General features: G+C 38.4%; 1 protein-coding gene across 10 annotated transcripts in view; it reads left to right on the top strand.

The window, feature by feature from the left end:
- Window positions 1-22,452, top strand: part of LOC139964611 (band 3 anion transport protein-like) — a 146,277-nt gene that overhangs the window by 78,059 nt on the left and 45,766 nt on the right. For 7 of the 10 annotated variants that reach the window (XM_071966352.1, XM_071966354.1, XM_071966353.1 and 4 more), the window contains 3 exons: window positions 4,743-5,025; window positions 8,032-8,097; window positions 12,008-12,037. In XM_071966352.1, coding sequence (XP_071822453.1) covers window positions 4,743-5,025; window positions 8,032-8,097; window positions 12,008-12,037 — 379 coding nt within the window. The remainder of the gene's footprint in view (window positions 1-4,742; window positions 5,026-8,031; window positions 8,098-12,007; window positions 12,038-22,452) is intronic. The other 3 variants (XM_071966351.1, XM_071966359.1, XM_071966360.1) reach the window with 3 other exon arrangements.

Raw genomic sequence — 22,452 nt, forward strand, 5'->3', positions numbered from 1 at the left:
GCTAGTCTCACAGAACTAGCAGACTTGTAACCCAGGTTACATGTGTCCATGCGGCACATACTCACTGAGCTAGTCTCACAGAACTAGCAGACTTGTAAACCAGGTTACATGTGTCCATGTGGCACATACTCACTGAGCTAGTCTCACAGAACTAGCAGACTTGTAACCCAGGTTACATATGTCCATGCGGTACATACTCACTGAGCTAGTCTCACACAACCAGCAGACTTGTAACCCAGGTTACATGTGTCCATGTGGCACATACTCACTGAGCTAGTCTCACAGAACTAGCAGACTTGTAACCCAGGTTAGATGTGTCCATGCGGTAAATTCTCACTGAGCTAGTCTCACACAACTAGCAGACTTGTAACCCAGGTTACATGTGTCCAGACGGTACATACTCACCAAGCTATTCTCACACAACCAGCAGACTTGTTACCCAGGTTACATGTGTCCATGTGGTACATACTCACTGAGCTAGTCTCACACAACTAGCAGACTTGTAACCCAGGTTACATGTGTCCAGGCAGTACATACTCACCAAGCTATTCTCACACAACTAGCAGACTTGTAACCCGGGTTACATGTGTCCAGGCGGTACATACTCACCAAGCTATTCTCACACAACCAGCAGACTTGTTACCCAGGTTACATGTGTCCATGTGGTACATACTCATTGAGCTAGTCTCACACAACTAGCAGACTTGTAACCCAGGTTACATGTGTCCATGCGGTAAATTCTCACTGAGCGAGTCTCACACAACTAACAGACTTGTAACCCAGGTTACATGTGTCCATGTGGTACATACTCACTGAGCTAGTCTCACAGAACTAGCAGACTTGTAAACCAGGTTACATGTGTCCATGCGGTACATACTCACTGAGCTAGTCTCACAGAACTAGCAGACTTGTAACCACCATATTACATGTGTCCATGCAGTACATACTCACTGAGCTAGTCATGTTCATGTCCATTTAGTGATGGCTGCTTAATTTCACTAACATTATTACAATGTTCCAATGAGAAAATAACATTTCTTACAACTATCCTACAGTATATGATCATAAATGCAAGAACAAGCCAACAGCTTTGTTATGTCTAATATTCCTCCAACTGAATATTCCTGGTAATTATAATGTATTAAATAGACATTTCTGCATATTTGAAAATTGCAAAGAAAACCCAACCCTTTATTTCAATGGACATACTGACATCAGTAAATGCTATTGCCATATAGGGGCCTATGCAGTCATAAAATTTACCAGATTTTAAATATGTTCCAAGATTATTCATAGTATTTTGTCCAATATCCATAGTATTTTGTATTAATATAAAATACTATTAGGGTTGGTTTTGACTGAAAGATGCACACAGATTCTGGGAAATGTGTTAATAAAACAATGATCACTGCAATTTATACTTGTGTAAGTCTAGATTAATGTGGACAATAATTTAATAAACAGTCATGGACTGACTGGGGCGTAAGTCACTAGCATTTTAGTGATCCAATCAATTCTGAGACCTTAGAACATTTTGGATAAATCCAGTTGGGCATCTTTTTCAACCAAGACCATCTGCTTGGTGATCGATCCCTGGGTTTCATTTAATGGCAGTGCTCATGTTCATGGACCAACTGCTTGTGCTAGTCCATTGGTGTTCCCTGGGCTACATCAATGGCAGAGTCCATGCACCATCTGCTGGTGTTAGTCCATTGGTGTTCCCTGGGCTACATCAATGGCAGAGTCCATGCATCATCTGCTTGTGTTAGTGCATTGGTGTTCCCTGGGCTACATCAATGGCAGAGTCCATGCACCATCTACTGGTGTAATAGTCCATTGGTGTTCCCTGGGCTACATCAATGGCAGAGTCCATGCACCATCTGCTTGTGTTAGTGCATTGGTGTTCCCTGGGCTACATCAATGGCAGAGTCCATGCACCATCTACTGGTGTAATAGTCCATTGGTGTTCCCTGGGCTACATCAATGGCAGAGTCCATGCATCATCTGCTTGTGTTAGTGCATTGGTGTTCCCTGGGCTACATCAATGGCAGAGTCCATGCACCATCTACTGGTGTAATAGTCCATTGGTGTTCCCTGGGCTACATCAATGGCAGAGTCCATGCACCATCTGCTGGTGTAATAGTCCATTGGTGTTCCCTGGGCTACATCAATGGCAGAGTCCATGAACCATCTGCTGGTGTAATAGTCCATTGGTGTTCCCTGGGCTACATCAATGGCAGAGTCCATGCACCATCTGCTGGTGTTAGTCCATTGGTGTTCCCTGGGCTACATCAATGGCAGAGTCCATGCACCATCTGCTGGTGTTAGTCCATTGGTGTTCCCTGGGCTACATCAATGACAGAGTCCATGCACCATCTGCTGGTGTTAGTCCATTGGTGTTCCCTGGGCTACATCAATGACAGAGTCCATGAACCATCTGCTGGTGTAATAGTCCATTGGTGTTCCCTGGGCTACATCAATGGCAGAGTCCATGCACCATCTGCTGGTGTAATAGTCCATTGGTGTTCCCTGGGCTACATCAATGGCAGAGTCCATGCACCATCTGCTGGTGTTAGTCCATTGGTGTTCCCTGGGCTACATCAATGACAGAGTCCATGCATCATCTGCTTGTGTTAGTGCATTGGTGTTCCCTGGGCTACATCAATGGAAGAGTCCATGCACCATCTACTGGTGTAATAGTCCATTGGTGTTCCCTGGGCTACATCAATGGCAGAGTCCATGCACCATCTGCTTGTGTTAGTGCATTGGTGTTCCCTGGGCTACATCAATGGCAGAGTCCATGCACCATCTACTGGTGTAATAGTCCATTGGTGTTCCCTGGGCTACATCAATGGCAGAGTCCATGCATCATCTGCTTGTGTTAGTGCATTGGTGTTCCCTGGGCTACATCAATGGCAGAGTCCATGCACCATCTACTGGTGTAATAGTCCATTGGTGTTCCCTGGGCTACATCAATGGCAGAGTCCATGCACCATCTGCTGGTGTTAGTCCATTGGTGTTCCCTGGGCTACATCAATGGCAGAGTCCATGAACCATCTGCTGGTGTAATAGTCCATTGGTGTTCCCTGGGCTACATCAATGGCAGAGTCCATGCACCATCTGCTGGTGTTAGTCCATTGGTGTTCCCTGGGCTACATCAATGGCAGAGTCCATGCACCATCTGCTGGTGTTAGTCCATTGGTGTTCCCTGGGCTACATCAATGACAGAGTCCATGCACCATCTGCTGGTGTTAGTCCATTGGTGTTCCCTGGGCTACATCAATGACAGAGTCCATGAACCATCTGCTGGTGTAATAGTCCATTGGTGTTCCCTGGGCTACATCAATGGCAGAGTCCATGCACCATCTGCTGGTGTAATAGTCCATTGGTGTTCCCTGGGCTACATCAATGGCAGAGTCCATGCACCATCTGCTGGTGTTAGTCCATTGGTGTTCCCTGGGCTACATCAATGACAGAGTCCATGCACCATCTGCTTGTGTTAGTCCATTGGTGTTCCCTGGGCTACATCAATGACAGAGTCCATGCACCATCTGCTGGTGTTAGTCCATTGGTGTTCCCTGGGCTACATCAATGACAGAGTCCATGAACCATCTGCTGGTGTAATAGTCCATTGGTGTTCCCTGGGCTACATCAATGACAGAGTCCATGCACCATCTGCTTGTGTTAGTCCATTGGTGTTCCCTGGGCTACATCAATGACAGAGTCCATGCACCATCTGCTGGTGTTAGTCCATTGGTGTTCCCTGGGCTACATCAGTGACAGAGTCCATGAACCATCTGCTGGTGTAATAGTCCATTGGTGTTCCCTGGGCTACATCAATGGCAGAGTCCATGCACCATCTGCTGGTGTAATAGTCCATTGGTGTTCCCTGGGCTACATCAATGGCAGAGTCCATGCACCATCTGCTGGTGTTAGTCCATTGGTGTTCCCTGGGCTACATCAATGGCAGAGTCCATGAACCATCTGCTGGTGTAATAGTCCATTGGTGTTCCCTGGGCTACATCAATGGCAGAGTCCATGCATCATCTGCTTGTGTTAGTGCATTGGTGTTCCCTGGGCTACATCAATGGCAGAGTCCATGCACCATCTGCTGGTGTAAGACTATTGGTGATCCTCAAGTTTCTTTGGTAACTCCCTCTTTAGCCCATTCCAGTATTTCATTTAGTTCAAGTAGGTAAAATGGATAGCATTTATCAACTTTATTTCTATTGTGTAGAAATCATTTTAAACAGTCCTATATCTCTCTGGCTGGATAATTGACACGTAATTTACAGCATTTCCTTGGTAATTTGCTAATAATTCTGCCCTGTTTCTCTGATAATTTGGTCGAACAGAACCTTTGTGAAGGACTTTATGATTGGATTAGCAGCTGGTAATAGCTACCTCAGGCGGTAAGCACAGTTTGAGAGATAAGGTTTACTCCTTCATGAAGAGTTTGCTTGGCTGGCTAAAGTAGTACTGACATAAACCCATGTGGCAGTTCCCTATGCAGAATATAACACCTGCTTGGACTTACAAAGTTTGTCGGATGACAACACCATACGTGCTTGTGAGTAAGTGGTGCGTGCACAAATAAAGAATATAACAGTGCATGGCTGGTTACGTATTACAAAGAAGGCAATGCTGGTAGTATCCTAGCAGAGCTTGGATCCAAACTGAACATTATATTGATCATCCTTCAAAATTACTTATCAGGAACTTTGAATTCTTGTGCTTGTCAGGTCCAAACGAAGAGATTCAGGAAGGAGGAATGAATCCAAGAGACGGAGAGATCGATAAGAGAAGACCCAAATCTTTCCATACTTCCAGACATCGAATACGGTTTAAAGATGAAGAAGAAGAAGATGATGATGATGAGGAAGATACATCTCCCGATGAGACCAGTAAACTTCGAGAAGATTTTGATGACAACGACGAGGTTATGAATCAGGGAGAGATCATTAATCCTGAAGAGGATGAAGACTTTCCTCACCAGAATCCAAGATCAGAGTCAATAAAGAGCAGGTGAGAATATCTTTCATTTTGCTATGATTTTTGTTTTATATGAATCTCACCTCATACAGTGCCAGCATACATTGTGGTGTACAAACAGTGATATATCGTGTCAATTTGTCTCTCAATAACTAAACCTTCTACCTGACAAATAATGGAAGTTTCTTGATAAATTAATCATAGTGACACCGGTAATCTGTACAGTAAACTTATAATTCGCATTACAGGACCTCATAAATATTATATGAGTACCAGTGTAGCTTCTCACCTCAGAATCTCTCCTCAGCAAATTATTGTAGGAAAAAGGTAGAAATATAATTGTACCTAAGGCAACCACTCAGCCTCAGAGACCTTATGAAGGTAAATTTCTCAATGCTTACATGGGCTCTAGGGCATTATTCTACTATAAGGCAAGCACTCAATGCTTACATGGGCTCTAGGGCATTATTCTACTACAAGGCAACCACTCAATGCTTACATGGCTCTAGAGCATTATTCTACTATAAGGCAACCACTCAATGCTTACATGGGCTCTAGAGCTTTATTCTACTATTCGGGCAACCACCCAATGCATAAATGGGCTCTAGGGTATTATTCTACTATAAAGCTATCACTTGATGCTTAAATGGGCTCTAGGGCATTATTCTACTATAAGGCAACCACTCGTTGCTTACATGGGCTCTAGGGCATTATTCTACTATAAAGCTATCACTTGATGCTTACATGGGCTCTAGGGCATTATTCTACTATAAGGCAACCACTCGTTGCTTACATGGGCTCTAGGGTATTATTCTACTATAAGGCAACCACTCGTTGCTTACATGGGCTCTAGGGTATTATTCTACTATAAGGCAACCACTCGTTGCTTACATGGGCTCTAGAGCATTATTCTACTACAAGGCAACCACTCGATTCTTACATTGGCTCTAGCTGGGCATTATTCTACAGTATTTAACTGATGATTCCAACACATTGTACTGATGTTTTTAAACCCTTAAAAAGTTTAATTTGCTAAGATTAGATAAGGTTCAACTGACTCTGCATTGCTTGAAGTTGTTTGTAAATCATATCATAAATGGTCTGATGTACAGAAAGTATCATAGTTTTTGATGTACATTAGACACATTATATGTACATATATATATAATGGTCTGCTATGTAATGGATGTATCGTAGATCTGATGGTCTGCTATGTAATGGATGTATCATACTGTAGATCTGATGGTCTGCTATGTAATGGATGTATCGTAGATCTGATGGTCTGCTATGTAATGGATGTATCATAGATCTGATGGTCTGCTATGTAATGGATGTATCGTAGATCTGATGGTCTGCTATGTAATGGATGTATCGTAGATCTGATGGTCTGCTATGTAATGGATGTATCGTAGATCTGATGGTCTGCTATGCAATGGATGTATCGTAGATCTGATGGTCTGCTATGTAATGGATGTATCGTAGATCTGATGGTCTGCTATGTAATGGATGTATCGTAGATCTGATGGTCTGCTATGTAATGGATGTATCGTAGATCTGATGGTCTGCTATGTAATGGATGTATCGTAGATCTGATGGTCTGCTATGTAATGGATGTATCGTAGATCTGATGGTCTGCTATGTAATGGATGTATCGTAGATCTGATGGTCTGCTATGTAATGGATGTATCGTAGATCTGATGGTCTGCTATGTAATGGATGTATCATAGATCTGATGGTCTGCTATGTAATGGATGTATCGTAGATCTGATGGTCTGCTATGTAATGGATGTATCATAGATCTGATGGTCTGCTATGTAATGGATGTATCATAGATCTGATGGTCTGCTATGTAATGGATGTATCATAGATCTGATGGTCTGGATGTATCATAGATCTGATGGTCTGCTATGTAATGGATGTATCATAGATCTGATGGTCTGCTATGTAATGGATGTATCGTAGATCTGATGGTCTGCTATGTAATGGATGTATCGTAGATCTGATGGTCTGCTATGTAATGGATGTATCGTAGATCTGATGGTCTGCTATGTAATGGATGTATCGTAGATCTGATGGTCTGCTATGTAATGGATGTATCGTAGATCTGATGGTCTGCTATGTAATGGATGTATCGTAGATCTGATGGTCTGCTATGTAATGGATGTATCGTAGATCTGATGGTCTGCTATGTAATGGATGTATCATAGATCTGATGGTCTGCTATGTAATGGATGTATCGTAGATCTGATGGTCTGCTATGTAATGGATGTATCATAGATCTGATGGTCTGCTATGTAATGGATGTATCGTAGATCTGATGGTCTGCTATGTAATGGATGTATCATAGATCTGATGGTCTGCTATGTAATGGATGTATCGTAGATCTGATGGTCTGCTATGTAATGGATGTATCGTAGATCTGATGGTCTGCTATGTAATGGATGTATCCTAGATCTGATGGTCTGCTATGTAATGGATGTATCATAGATCTGATGGTCTGCTATGTAATGGATGTATCGTAGATCTGATGGTCTGCTATGTAATGGATGTATCGTAGATCTGATGGTCTGCTATGTAATGGATGTATCGTAGATCTGATGGTCTGCTATGTAATGGATGTATCATAGATCTGATGGTCTGCTATGTAATGGATGTATCGTAGATCTGATGGTCTGCTATGTAATGGGTGTATCATACTGTAGATCTGATGGTCTGCTATGTAATGGATGTATCGTAGATCTGATGGTCTGTTATGTAATGGATGTATCATAGATCTGATTTCAGGGGTCTACAGGCACAGTATACAATGGGTGTATCATACTGTAGCTCCTATGATCTGCTATGCAATATTAAGTGTATCATAGATCTTATGTCAGGGCCAAAGGGAGATGATAGGGACAAAGAGCTGGGCAACCATTTGTCCTTGAAAGGGTGATGAAGCACTTCAAATGTACATACTAAATGTAATTACTTTGGGCAAAGCGTAGCAAATTTTCATTATTTGATGATTGGATTACTTCTAAATGTACCCTGTTGCAGTTCTTGTTACCCTCAACGGACAATGTCAGCACCTAATGTGATGTCCATAAAACTACCTAAAAGCAGGTTTGTATCACATTAATAATAACATTGCTGTTTCGATTTCTGTAAAAGCTGTTAATCTTTTGCCTTTCTGTTGACTTCCTTCTTTCTTTTTTCTTCCCATTGAGATGGAGAGGAGTATTCTGTCTTATTTAAAGTCTTCTGTGTAGCTTACATACAATTATTGCACAAATTTCTGAATTTTCAGTCCATTAAAATATATCCCTAGATCATAACTCAATTGCCACTTTTAGGTTGCTGCATTTATAACTTTCATTGCCCAAATTTGTTTATTGCAAGCTGTTAAAATATTATTTTTAGCATTCAAATAATCATCGCACTTGATGGACATTGAGAAACCTTTTGCCATCATACTTTACTAGTGTTGCACAGATTATCGGCATTCGTTATCTGTATCAGGCCTATCGGCCAATTTCACTGCTATCAGTCTTATATCGGTAAAAATAGTCACTTACCGATAGTTTGCAACCAATATTACTTCTTCAAGACAAAACATGTTTTTGGCAGAGGTAGGTTAAACTATTTTGGCCTAGAAATATCCTGATTCTGTGGCATTTCAATGGGATCTAAATCACCATTTGGTGCTTTAATTTACAAGTAAAATCCAGGGGTACAAACATTTTGAACTGCGTCAAAAACCTTAGACCTACGTAACAGAAGCATGATTATTGCTAACTGCAACACAGCGTGGGATACTCTCCATCATGTGTGTAAGACTAGACTACGTTCTGTGTGCAACCTTGGTATACACCTTGCTAATAATGTATACAACGTGCGGGAGTACCGCACTATAATTAATAGGCAAGGGTTACATGTAGACGATACACCTCACATAATTTTGACCAATTTACTCCTCAACAGTTCTTTTGCACAAGTGTTATATGGGATAAACTTTGTTTGGCCCTTCAAACTGCTAAACTAGTTTTACGCTAGAAGCAGTCACAATGTTAAAATCACAGACATATTCACCTAAACGGCTTGAGCAAAATTCTCGTCAAGAATACAAAAGCAATGCACGTACTTCATGTTGAAGACCGTTCTTGCAATTTGTAATTTTGTAAACATTACATATTAAGACCTTGGAAAAAAACACACAACACCTACACTGGATCGCCTGCCCAATCCCCAGCCCCCGGCCCCACTCTGCATGTTGGATCTGAAACACACAACACCTACACTGGATCGCCTGCCCAATCCCCAGCCCCCGGCCCCACTCTGCATGTTGGAACTGACAAATATATTTGTTGGGAAAACATGCGCAGTACCTCTCGTGGCCCTGGTGAAAAAGTTATTCCCTGTTTAGTAACAGATATTTCAACCATAACAGTTGCCAATGTGGCTTAGTTGTCACGCTATAGGGGATCAACGTTAGCAAAGTGTTTTAAAAAGTGACATAATTTCTGAAAGTGTTGCAATTTTTGCTGAAATAAATACAATGGGTAGTGAAAAGTAGTAGTTATGGATAGGCTACATATAGGCTGTTTCTACATGAAATTAGCTTAAGTCGGAAGTCACATGTTAGTGTTAAGTGTGGTTCTTTAGTTCAACTTCATACAGTGATACTGTATTTCAAAATGTATAAAAATCGGCTTGAAGAGTTTAGTTTTTAAGCCCTTTTTTGGTATTTTTCTTAATATTTCAATAAATTCAGAATTCATATTAAGCTTACAATACTAGTAAGAAGAACATTGAATGAACAATCAGTAGTGTCAATTAAGATCAAAATAGGCCAGTTTGTGTGAAAGGGGATTGTACACAGATAAGGCTTATTGTTAGACTACAGAATTGTATTCTTTTTATAAGCAAACTTTCAAGGTCTTATTTCTACGCATTCATTTTGCATATTTTCTAATGAAGAGCATGTTAACAATTATTCTGGGAAAACAGTAATTGATACTGATAACTGCATGGCATTGATGATAATAACAAATTTGTCAGAATATGTGAAGTAAAGTCAAAAAGAATCTAAGAGAGTTCACCTGCTAGTAGCAGTGTAACATCACACTTTAACAAGTTGGCAGATTGAACTAAATGTGTTCTTAGCTGTTCGAAGAAGTTCTACATAGCAGGCACCTCTCTCCCCTTCAGTAATTCAGTCTCATTCACTTCTTCATTAATATGATAAGAGGAAAGGGATTGTTTGAGTTTGCTCTAAAATATTGTAAACATGGCTTAGAGACATACCCAAAATGAAAGGTGAGGGGCAGGGGGAGGGACAGGGGGAGGGACAGGGAGGGACAGGGGGAGGGACAGGGATGAAATGAATGAGACTGCATGGAAGGGATGACAAAGTACTGTAATTTCAGTATCAGGGCAAACTTGAATGGTCATCTGAGATGATGAAACAAAACCAGCTTTGGAGGCAGGTTGTCCAGTGGACAAGTAGGTGTTTACATCAAATTCAGATTGGGTTGTAACTAAATACACCACAAATAGGAAAAATGAATAAATTGGTATAACCCTACACCACTTTGGAGATACTGAAGACAAAGAGCTGATGTTCTATTCACGAAACCTACACATCTTCTCTACCATGTACATGTTGGTCATTTTTTTTTTTGGACAACCAAACTAATTGTTCAGACAGCCAAAACATAAGACCTGGTTGTCCAGGGATTGTTCATTATAACAACCCTGTATTATAAGGTTTACAGAAGGATGTCTGAAATTTCTAAAAGCCCCAGGTATAGTCTTTTCCTTTCATTCCTTGTATATTGTAGGTTTATCTTTATTATTCATGATGCCTCATCATTACATTACAGCATCATTGGTTGAAAAATGAAGAGGAATTTTACTTCTGAGCTTGTGTGTGACTAACCTGATGGAGACAAAGTTAGTTAAATTGAGACATCTAGTCTTCTATTTTAAGAAATTAGGTGTCCCTAAGGAAACCTGCTAAAGTAGATACAGAATAGTCTCTCTTTGATTCAGCTGTGTCTAACTAATTCTACTTTGTCAATAGTGAAAACACACTCCTTTTGCTAGAAATTACAGAAAACTTATATAGCACGATAAATAAAAGATTTACATTTATAACCTATTCCATGAATTAGGATAGAAAAGCAAATACTTTTACTCAAAATGTAAACACCATTTTGAACCTGTACGAAGATTGGCAATTTAAAAAAAGAAATATGCCCCTTGGGTCGTTCCATCACAACTTGACAAATCCTAGGAAAGCTGAGATGTTCTGTTTTACAGTTAATATACATGTGTGTGCAGTACCTGTATTGTCTATACACCTTAGACGGCATACCCTTGAAGATGGTGTACTTGCACAAACTGTACCCTTGTATAGCAACACAATACTCTAACCACTGGCATATCAGTTTCACAATTTTAAGTTTGCCATTTTCCATATCTTCTTGCTACATGTTAGGATGCTATCAGTGTGATAAGAACAATTGCTCTTATTACATATATGCAAAATGTAGGCTATAGTATACAGTAGCCTATAATTGCATACTGTAGGCCTATCATCAAACTTTGTGTAATCTTACTGCATTAAACAAAACTGAGTAAAAAATTAATGAAAGAATGAAAAGAAAACAAGAGTCTTTCATATATTTATTAGAATCAGTCATGTCAAGAATGCAGCAGTAGTAAGAAACAAAATAAACTGAGAGTGAGGATGAAGGGGCAGATAGGGGTTAATGGTGGGCTAGCTTTTTATTATGATTTTTATTGTTACTGGTATCGGTCCGGTTTCGGCCAATAGCAGGATTTGAAATATTGGTTATCGGCAAAAGCTGATGGTAACAATGTCGGTGCAACACTTTAGAGATTATCTTGCTGTGATAGCAAGAGTTATCTAACCAATATTATTCTTTGTTTAAAGTGAATCCTTAGGGATTGTTATCTACATGTTTTTCATCAGTCTTCTCTTTCTTGACAATTTCTTCCCTGTTGCTAGGCAACGTAGAAATGGTATTCTGCATATCAAGTAAGTCAAAGCTTGTCACAGAAAATTCAACCATTTCTGAATTTTGTTGAAATGTTCATAAAATCATTGCTACAGTATGGTGCATTTTTTTCCATTGATTTTCAAATGAGTAAACACTGTAGCTTAATTTCACTTTTTCTTCTGCAGAAAAGAGGTAAGTTTGAGAGACCTACAAATGAAGTGCTTGATTGAGCAAAGATTGCCTTCAGGACTAACTAATATTACAAAATACTGAAGTTTTGCTTGAAAGCAGCATTTTGCATCCTTTCCTATGGTTTTTCTCAACCTCACTGATTTCACGATGCCATAACAACATACATAACTAGCCTATCTATTCAAATCTTACTTCAAATGATGGACTTGTCAATAAAGTGGAAAACGCCGACAAAACACAAAATGCTGCTTTAAGTCAAAAGTAGACAATGCTGCTTACCAAGTGTCCCCAGCTGGTACAAACTGTAAAAACATATATTTAATGGTACAGATGTTCCTTAATAGTACAATGGTCCACTGTTGGTTGGTACAAATGTCCCTCTGTCGGTTGGTACAAATGTCCATCTGTCCATTGGTACAAATATCCATCTGTCGGTTGGTACAAATGTCCATCTGTCGGTTGGTACAAATGTCCCTCTGTTGGTTGCTACAAATGTTCATCTGTCAGTTGATACAAATGTCCATCTGTTGGTTGGTACAAATGTCCATCTGTAGGTTGGTACAAATATCCATCTGTCGGTTGGTACAAATGTCCATCTGTCAGTTGGTACAAATGTCCATCTGTCGGTTGGTACAAATGTCCATCTGTCGGTTGGTACAAATGTCCCTCTGTTGGTTGCTACAAATGTTCATCTGTCAGTTGATACAAATGTCCATCTGTCGGTTGGTACAAATGTCCATCTGTCGGTTGGTACAAATGTCCCTCTGTCGGTTGGTACAAATGTCCATCTGTCGGTTGGTACAAATGTCCATCTGTCGGTTGGTACAAATGTCCCTCTGTCAGTTGCTACAAATGTCCCTCTGTCGGTTGATACAAATGTCCCTCTGTCGGTTGGTACAAATGTCCATCTGTCGGTTGGTACAAATGTCCATCTGTCGATTGGTACAAATATCCATCTGTCGGTTGGTACAAATGTCCATCTGTCAGTTGGTACAAATGTCCATCTGTTGGTTGGTACAAATGTCCATCTGTCGGTTGGTACAAATGTCCCTCTGTCGGTTGATACAAATGTTCATCTGTAGGTTGGTACAAATGTCCATCTGTCGATTGGTACAAATGTCCATCTGTCGGTTGGTACAAATGTCCATCTGTCGGTTGGTACAAATGTCCATCTGTAGGTTGGTACAAATGTCCATCTGTAGGTTGGTACAAATGTCCATCTGTAGGTTGGTACATATGTCCATCTGTAGGTTGGTACAAATGTCCATCTGTCGGTTGGTACGAATGTCCCTCTGTCGGTTGATACATATGTCCCTCTGTCGGTTGATACAAATGTCCATCTGTCGATTGGTACAAATGTCCATCTGTCAGTTGATACAAATGTCTATCTGTCGGTTGATACAAATGTCCCTCTCCTGGTTCAAAGATCCCTCTGTTCGTTGGTACAAATGTCCCTCTGTTGGTTGATACAAATGGTAAAAATGTTGGATGATACAAATGTCGACTGCCAAGTATTGCTGACAAAAGTCCCAGGGGGACCGAAAATTCCATTATATTTTCTAAAACATTACTCCCTTTTTGTCAATTATGAGTCGTATAATATTTCTCTGGTTTTCTCTAATAATATTTCTTCTTGGAGTAAACATGGATTTTCTTTATAGATATATATATATATATAGATAGATATAGATATAGATATATAGATACAAATATCACAAAGCGCGGGAACAATTTTGGGGATGAAAGTTGCTATGCTCCTGCACCCAAGCAAATGTCCCCCCCCCCCAGTGTTTGAAACAAATCTCCACCCCTGATGAAACCTGTGCAGACTAAGGGTACCAACCAACACATTTATGTTAGCCACTCTAAGGTACTATTTATGTATCCCAGTCTAGGGTACCAACCAACACATTCATGTTAGCCACTCCAAGGTACCATTTATGCAACCTGTGGTAGGGTACCAACCAACACATTTATGTAAGCCACTGTAAGGTACCATTTATGTAACCTGTGGTAGGGTACCAACCAACATATTCATATTAGCCATTCCAAGGTACCATTTATGTCACCCACACTAGGGTACCAAGCAGCACATTCATGTAGTTCACTCTATGCTACCATCTATGTAGGCCTACCCACTCAAGGGAACCAACAAACATGTTCATGTTAGCCACTCAATGCTACCATCTATCTATCCCTGTATTTGGTACCAGCTTAAGCATTCATGGTAGCCACTCTATTGTACCATTTATGTATCCCACTCTTAAGGTAACAACCAACAGATTCACGTTAGCAACTCTAAGGTACAAACAGACACATTCAAGTAAGCCACTTTATGCTAGCATCTATGTAGGCCTATCCCACTCAAGGGAACCAACCAACATGTTCATGTTAGCCACTCAATGCTACCATCTATCTATCTATCCCTGTGTTTGGTACCAGCTAAAGCATTCATGGTAGCAACTCTATTGTACCATTTATGTATCCCACTCTTAAGGTAACAACCAACAGATTCACGTTAGCAACTCTAAGGTACAAACAGATACATTCATGTAAGACACTCTTTATTGTTGTGATCAACTATTACATGCAGCAGTTGAAAGTTTGCTATTGACCTTACAAGTCATGACTGCTCATGCATATCGGCTGCAGAAGATGAACATTTCAATTTATATCAAGGGTGATAAAAGATTGGTTGTGAATACTACATAAGCCAAATTTAATTGTGACCATTAATGCATAGTTACCAAAATATTGACCGAACCTGCTTGAGAACAATAGCATGTTAGCATGCATAGGTATTATTATAAACAGTGTTGATTGGTGTTTGAGAAAGGGTAAGAACAATAGCATGTTAGCATGCATAGGTATTATTATAAACAGTGTTGATAGGTGTTTGAGAAAGGGTAAGAACAATAGCATGTTAGCATGCATAGGTATTACTATAAACAGTGTTGATAGGTGTTTGAGAAAGGGTAAGAACAATAGCATGTTAGCATGCATAGGTATTACTATAAACAGTGTTGATTGGTGTTTGAGAAAGGGTAAGAACAATAGCATGTTAGCATGCATAGGTATTACTATAAACAGTGTTGATAGGTGTTTGAGAAAGGGTAAGAAGTATAACCAACTGTAAGATATGATAACTATAAGAGAGAGTAATGCTGGCAGACTGAAAAAACAAAATTCACAAGAGGATGATTACTTTTATTGTGTCTAACTTGCTGACATATGCTTTAACTCTTTTCAAAATTGATACAAATTTGACATGGACAGTTTGGCTTTCGGAGGGTTACTTAGAATGTACTTACATTGTTTATTAAAGTAGTGTCATTGAAAGTATGCTACTGGTTTAGGTACAATGACATGTGACATTGTATAATGTTAGCTGTAGCTTTTGGAAATGTAACAAACCTCCTGAATACAACTTCATCATCTGCAACTTTAACAAGCTTGAATGGCTTACTAGGTGAGCTGAGATGAGATGCAATGTAAATCATTGAATTCAGGAAAGATGTGATTTTACACCTCAGCAGAGCCATCTTCCCTGATGCAGTAGTAAGCTATTAGATCAAAAGCCTTGTATCAGAAAGTACTGAAAGAGAAATGAACAGAAAACAGACTAGACACAAATACTGCCTGTGAAGAGAAATGAACAGAAGACAGACTAAACACATACTGTATACTGCCTGGGAAGAGAAATGAACAGAAAACAAACTAAACACATATTCTGCCTGTGAAGAGAAATGAACAGAAAACAGACTAAACACATATACTGCCTGTGAAGAGAAATGAACAGAAAACAGACTAAACACATATACTGCCTGTGAAGAGAAATGAACAGAAAACAGACTAAACACATATACTGGCTGTGAAGAGAAATGAACAGAAGACAGACTAAACACATATACTGCCTGGGAAGAGAAATGAACAAAAAACAGACTAAACACATATTCTGCCTGTGAAGAGAAATGAACAGAAAACAGACTAAACACATACTGTATACTGCCTGTGAAGAGAAATGAACAGAAAACAGAACAAACACATATACTGCCTGTGAAGAGAAGTGAACAGAAAACAGACTAAACACAAATACTGCCTGTGAAGAGAAATGAACAGAAGACAGAACAAACACATATACTGCCTGTGAAGAGAAATGAACAGAAAACGGACTAAACACATATGTACTGGCTGGGAAGAAAAATGAACAGAAAACAGACTAGACACATATACTGCCTGTGAAGAGAAATGAACAGAAAACAGACTAAACACAAATACTGCCTGTGAAGAGAAATGAACAGAAAACAGACTAGACACATATACTGCCTGTGAAGAGAAATGAACAGAAAACGGACTAAACACATATATACTGCCTGTGAAGAGAAATGAACAGAAAATAGACTAAACACATATACTGCCTGTGAAGAGAAATGAACAGAAAACGGACTAAACACATATGTACTGGCTGGGAAGAAAAATGAACAGAAGACAGACTAAACACATATACTGCCTGTGAAGAGAAATGAACAGAAAACAGACTAAACACATATACTGGCTGTGAAGAGAAATGAACAGAAAACAGACTAAACACATACTGTATACTGCCTGGGAAGAGAAATGAACAGAAAACAGACTAAACACATATACTGCCTGTGAAGAGAAATGAACAGAAAACGGACTAAACACATATATACTGCCTGTGAAGAGAAATGAACAGAAAACAGACTAAACACATATACTGCCTGTGAAGAGAAATGAACAGAAAACAGACTAAACACATATACTGGCTGTGAAGAGAAATGAACAGAAGACAGACTAAACACATATACTGCCTGGGAAGAGAAATGAACAAAAAACAGACTAAACACATATTCTGCCTGTGAAGAGAAATGAACAGAAAACAGACTAAACACATACTGTATATTGCCTGTGAAGAGAAATGAACAGAAAACAGAACAAACACATATACTGCCTGTGAAGAGAAATGAACAGAAAACAGACTAAACACAAATACTGCCTGTGAAGAGAAATGAACAGAAAACAGATTAAACACATACTGTATACTGCCTGGGAAGAGAAATGAACAGAAAACAGACTAAACACATATACTGCCTGTGAAGAGAAATGAACAGAAAACAGATTAAACACATACTGTATACTGCCTGTGAAGAGAAATGAACAGAAAACAGACTAAACACATATACTGCCTGTGAAGAGAAATGAACAGAAAACAGATTAAACACATACTGTATACTGCCTGGGAAGAGAAATGAACAGAAAACAGACTAAACACATATACTGCCTGTGAAGAGAAATAAACAGAAAACAGACTAAACACATATATTGCCTGTGAAGAGAAATGAACAGAAAACAGACTAAACACAAATACTGCCTGTGAAGAGAAGTGTTCAGAAAACAGACTAGACACAAATACTGGCTGTGAAGAGAAATGAACAGACCTCATAATTATAAACTTTGTTTGGTTTCAGCCAGTCCTCAATTCTTCCATGACAGCATACTATATATCTATGCATTGACCACACAGTACATTCATCTTGACCTCATGATTATAAACTTTGTTTGGTTTCAGCCAGTCCTCAGTTCTTCCATGACAGCATACTATGTATATGAGTTTATCACACAGTACATTCATCTTCACATCATGGTTATAAACTTTGTTTTGTTTCAGCCAGTCCTCAATTCTTCCATAACAGCATACTATTTATCTATGAGTTGACCACATAGACATTCATCTTTTGATTATAAATATTGTTCTATATCAGCCAGTCCTCAATTCTTCCATGACAGCATACTATATATCTATGCATTGACCACACAGTACATTCATCTTGACCTCATGATTATAAACTTTGTTTTGTTTCAGCCAGTCCTCAATTCTTCCATAACAGCATACTATTTATCTATGAGTTGACCACATAGACATTCATCTTGTGATTATAAATATTGTTCTATATCAGACAGTCCTCAATTCTTCCATGACAGCATACATATATGAGTTGACCACATAGACATCCATCTTGACCTTGTGATTATAAACTTTGTTTGGTTTCAGCCAGTCCTGAATTCTTTCAGTACAGCATACTATGTATCTATGAGTTGATCACACAGTACATTCATCTTGTGATTATAAATATTGTTCTATATCAGACAGTCCTCAATTCTTCCATGACAGCATACATACAGTATATGAGTTGACCACATAGACATTCATCTTGATCTTGTGATTATAAACTTTGTTTGGTTTCAGCCAGTCCTCAGTTCTTCCATGACAGCATACTATATATATGAGTTGATCACACAGTACATTCATCTTGACCTTGTGATTATAAATATTGTTCTATATCAGACAGTCCTCAATTCTTCTATGACAGCATACTATGTATATATATGAGTTGACCACATAGACATTCATCTTGACCTTGTGATTATAAACTTTGTTTGGTTTCAGCCAGTCCTCAGTTCTTCCATTACAGCATACTCGTTGATCACATAGACATTCATCCATGACAACATACATATATGAGTTGATCACACAGTACATTCATCTTGACCTTGTGATTATAAATATTGTTCTATATCAGCCAGTCCTCAATTCTTCCATTACAGCATACTATGTATATATATGAGTTGACCACATAGACATTCATCTTGACCTTGTGATTATAAACTTTGTTTGGTTTCAGCCAGTCCTCAGTTCTTCCATTACAGCATACTCGTTGATCACATAGACATTCATCCATGACAACATATATGAGTTGATCACACAGTACATTCATCCATGCATACATATATGAGTTGATCACACAGTACATTCTTCCATGACAGCATACTATGTATATATATGAGTTGATCACACAGTACATTCATCCATGACAACATACATATATGAGTTGATCACACAGTACATTCATCCATGACAACATACATATATGAGTTGATCACATAGACATTCATCCATGACAGCATACTATGTATATATGAGTTGATCACACAGTACATTCATCCATGACAACATACATATATGAGTTGATCACATAGACATTCATCCATGACAGCATACTATGTATATATATGAGTTGATCACACAGTACATTCATCCATGACAACATACATATATGAGTTGATCACACAGTACATTCATCCATGACAACATACATATATGAGTTGATCACATAGACATTCATCCATGACAACATACATATATGAGTTGATCACACAGTACATTCATCCATGACATCATACATATATGAGTTGATCACACAGTACATTCATCCATGACAACATACATATATGAGTTGATCACATAGACATATATGAGTTGATCACACAGTACATTCATCCATGACAACATACATATATGAGTTGATCACACAGTACATTCATCCATGACATCATACATATATGAGTTGATCACACAGTACATTCATCCATGACATCATACATATATGAGTTGATCACATAGTACATTCATCCATGACAACATACATATATGAGTTGATCACATAGACATATATGAGTTGATCACACAGTACATTCATCCATGACAACATACATATATGAGTTGATCACACAGTACATTCATCCATGACAACATGCATATATGAGTTGATCACACAGTACATTCATCCATGACATCATACATATATGAGTTGATCACACAGTACATTCATCCATGACATCATACATATATGAGTTGATCACACAGTACATTCATCCATGACAACATACATATATGAGTTGATCACATAGACATATATGAGTTGATCACACAGTACATTCATCCATGACAACATACATATATGAGTTGATCACACAGTACATTCATCCATGACAACATACATATATGAGTTGATCACACAGTACATTCAAGCAGCAGGTCTCATCCATTATGATTGTTCTTGATTATAATGTATTCTTGTTCATTGTTGAATATTTATTTTATAAACATTGATTAATTTTTGTTTTTGTATTAGAAACTGTGTCTCAGATGGCTTTTGACCTCATGTCATTATTTTACTCTCTGCCTGAGGATTTTTTGTTTACACTTAATTTACTCTTCTTTAAATAAAACCATTAAAAATCATTAAGTTGCTCTAGAATTTTGCATTCTCTATAACTATTCTACTCTTCAACACTTGGCCCTTAAAACCCTTGCCAAGAGGAGTGATGGTGAAGTTGCCATAGCAACCATATAGCTGCAACAGCATGTACTAAAAACCAGTTATTGACTGGTCAATATTAGGTGACAACTTGCTAAATTCCTAGGATGCTGGTTGGATGTAGTTATCAAAGTCACTTGTAATATATGCTTGGGAGGAAAATAAACTGATTGATGTCTCCACACACCAGTTATTAGATCCTAAATGACTTGTCTCAAATGTAAATGCAATTCATTGCTTTATTCTAAATATCAACATAATTTATCAATGCCATTATGTATTACCAGTCTTTGCAGATAAAGAGTGCCACGTTTAAAGAAACAAATGTGCAGGCTAAACTTGTATTCATTAAAATCATTGTAAGAGATAGGTTATCAACATTTTGTGGACAGCATTGTTTGCAAATTCACAAAGTGTTACCTTCAGTTAAGACTTTTGACATTTACAGCAGAGCAAAATGAATGACCAGAATATTTACTGCATCATGATTTATTTTAAACTGTTAGTTGATAAATAAAAACCTGTTAACATCAAAGATTGAAGTGAGTGAAATTTGCTGACAATCTTAGTTGATTCAACAATAGTGAGAACTACACACATCAAATATAAATGTATGTTATAACCTTCTTGTATTTTTTTGTTGATTGTTTTCGATGTGTAAGGCAACATATGTACTCTTCTTACTATTTGAAAGATATGAATGCTAAGTGTTTTGAGGACAAGTTGAAGAAGAAATGTGTTCTTGCTTTGCCATGGTCCTATATCCCCCCCAACATGATTCCAACAAATAATCAGGTTGTTATTTGAATGTACGTGTCCATATTTAAGGAGATAACTCAAAAGACTTCAAATCGACAACTTCCGGCTTTTGCACCACCCTGTAATCCTTAAGACTACATTTGAAGATGATAGCAAGATGAGATTTAATATTTTAATGAAAGGATGGAAAGTTCTTTTATTTTGTTTTCATCAATATTGTTTACTTTTACCAATCCACCCATACACCTGCTTAAACTTCTCATTTCACTGTTCGTTAAGCCACAGAGTGAGCAAAAGTAAACAGTCGGAAGCCTGAGTGAAATTAATGTCACTTGGTGTTAAATTGAAAATACACTGAAGCGGAAAAAGAGATTTAAAGAGCTTGGGTACATTTGTCGTAAATTCACAAGGACGCGCTACATCATTATCCACATCTTTTAAAAGTAATTTGTGTAAAGAGCAGTAGCTTTGAAAACCAGTTAGGGAACAAACTTTAGCCTAGCAAGGATGATAAGGGAATATACAAAATTGGAAATGTATATTAACAGGTTTCAATTTTATGGACACATAGTTGGTATTGTTTCATGGTCACACTTGTGTGTATGTTTGTTCATTTTTCAAGTTTAATGTGCAGTAATGCAGTTTTCATTAGCAAGGCTATACAGTTTCTTAATTATGTTATAAAATTTTTAGCACATAGATTTCTATCTTGTTCACCTGCAGACAAAATCCTATCCAACTTTTGAAAGCCTATGTGGTCAATTAAATTGTAGCACTTCCTGTATTAAATGAAGATATTGTTTGTAAGAAGGTGGAAGACTAACAGCAAGATAATAGAGCCAAGTGAGGGGGGGGGGGAGGGGGGGTAGGAGAACTACAGTAAGTGAACCCCTTGATGTTTAAATAAATTAAGTTGTAAAAATCATTCATTTTAAAGTTGACAAATGGTAAATATTTGTTCTTGAATGACCTAGCTAGCTAATTAGGAGTGACCAAATGATTGATTCATATATTTCATAGAATGAAAGCTATCAGGGTATAATATTGAAATATGTACTGTATGGCTTAATTCAGTTACAACACAATGATGAATGCAGCATCAAGTATATCATGGCATAGCTTATGTGTGTAATTGCACAGATTTCCTTCATAAGGTAGAAGTTTCTCATTTATGTGGGGTCAGATGTCACATTTGTCAAAGAGGTCAATGCATTAATTAAACCATTGTTAAAAGGATTATCTGGTTTTCTCCTTTATTTGGGGTGAAAGCAAACCCGACCTTGTGTCTAGGAAAGTCATTACATTGGACAGACTACACGGCG

This window comes from Apostichopus japonicus, chromosome 23 (assembly GCF_037975245.1).
Source record: "Apostichopus japonicus isolate 1M-3 chromosome 23, ASM3797524v1, whole genome shotgun sequence".
Taxonomy (NCBI): domain Eukaryota; kingdom Metazoa; phylum Echinodermata; class Holothuroidea; order Aspidochirotida; family Stichopodidae; genus Apostichopus; species Apostichopus japonicus.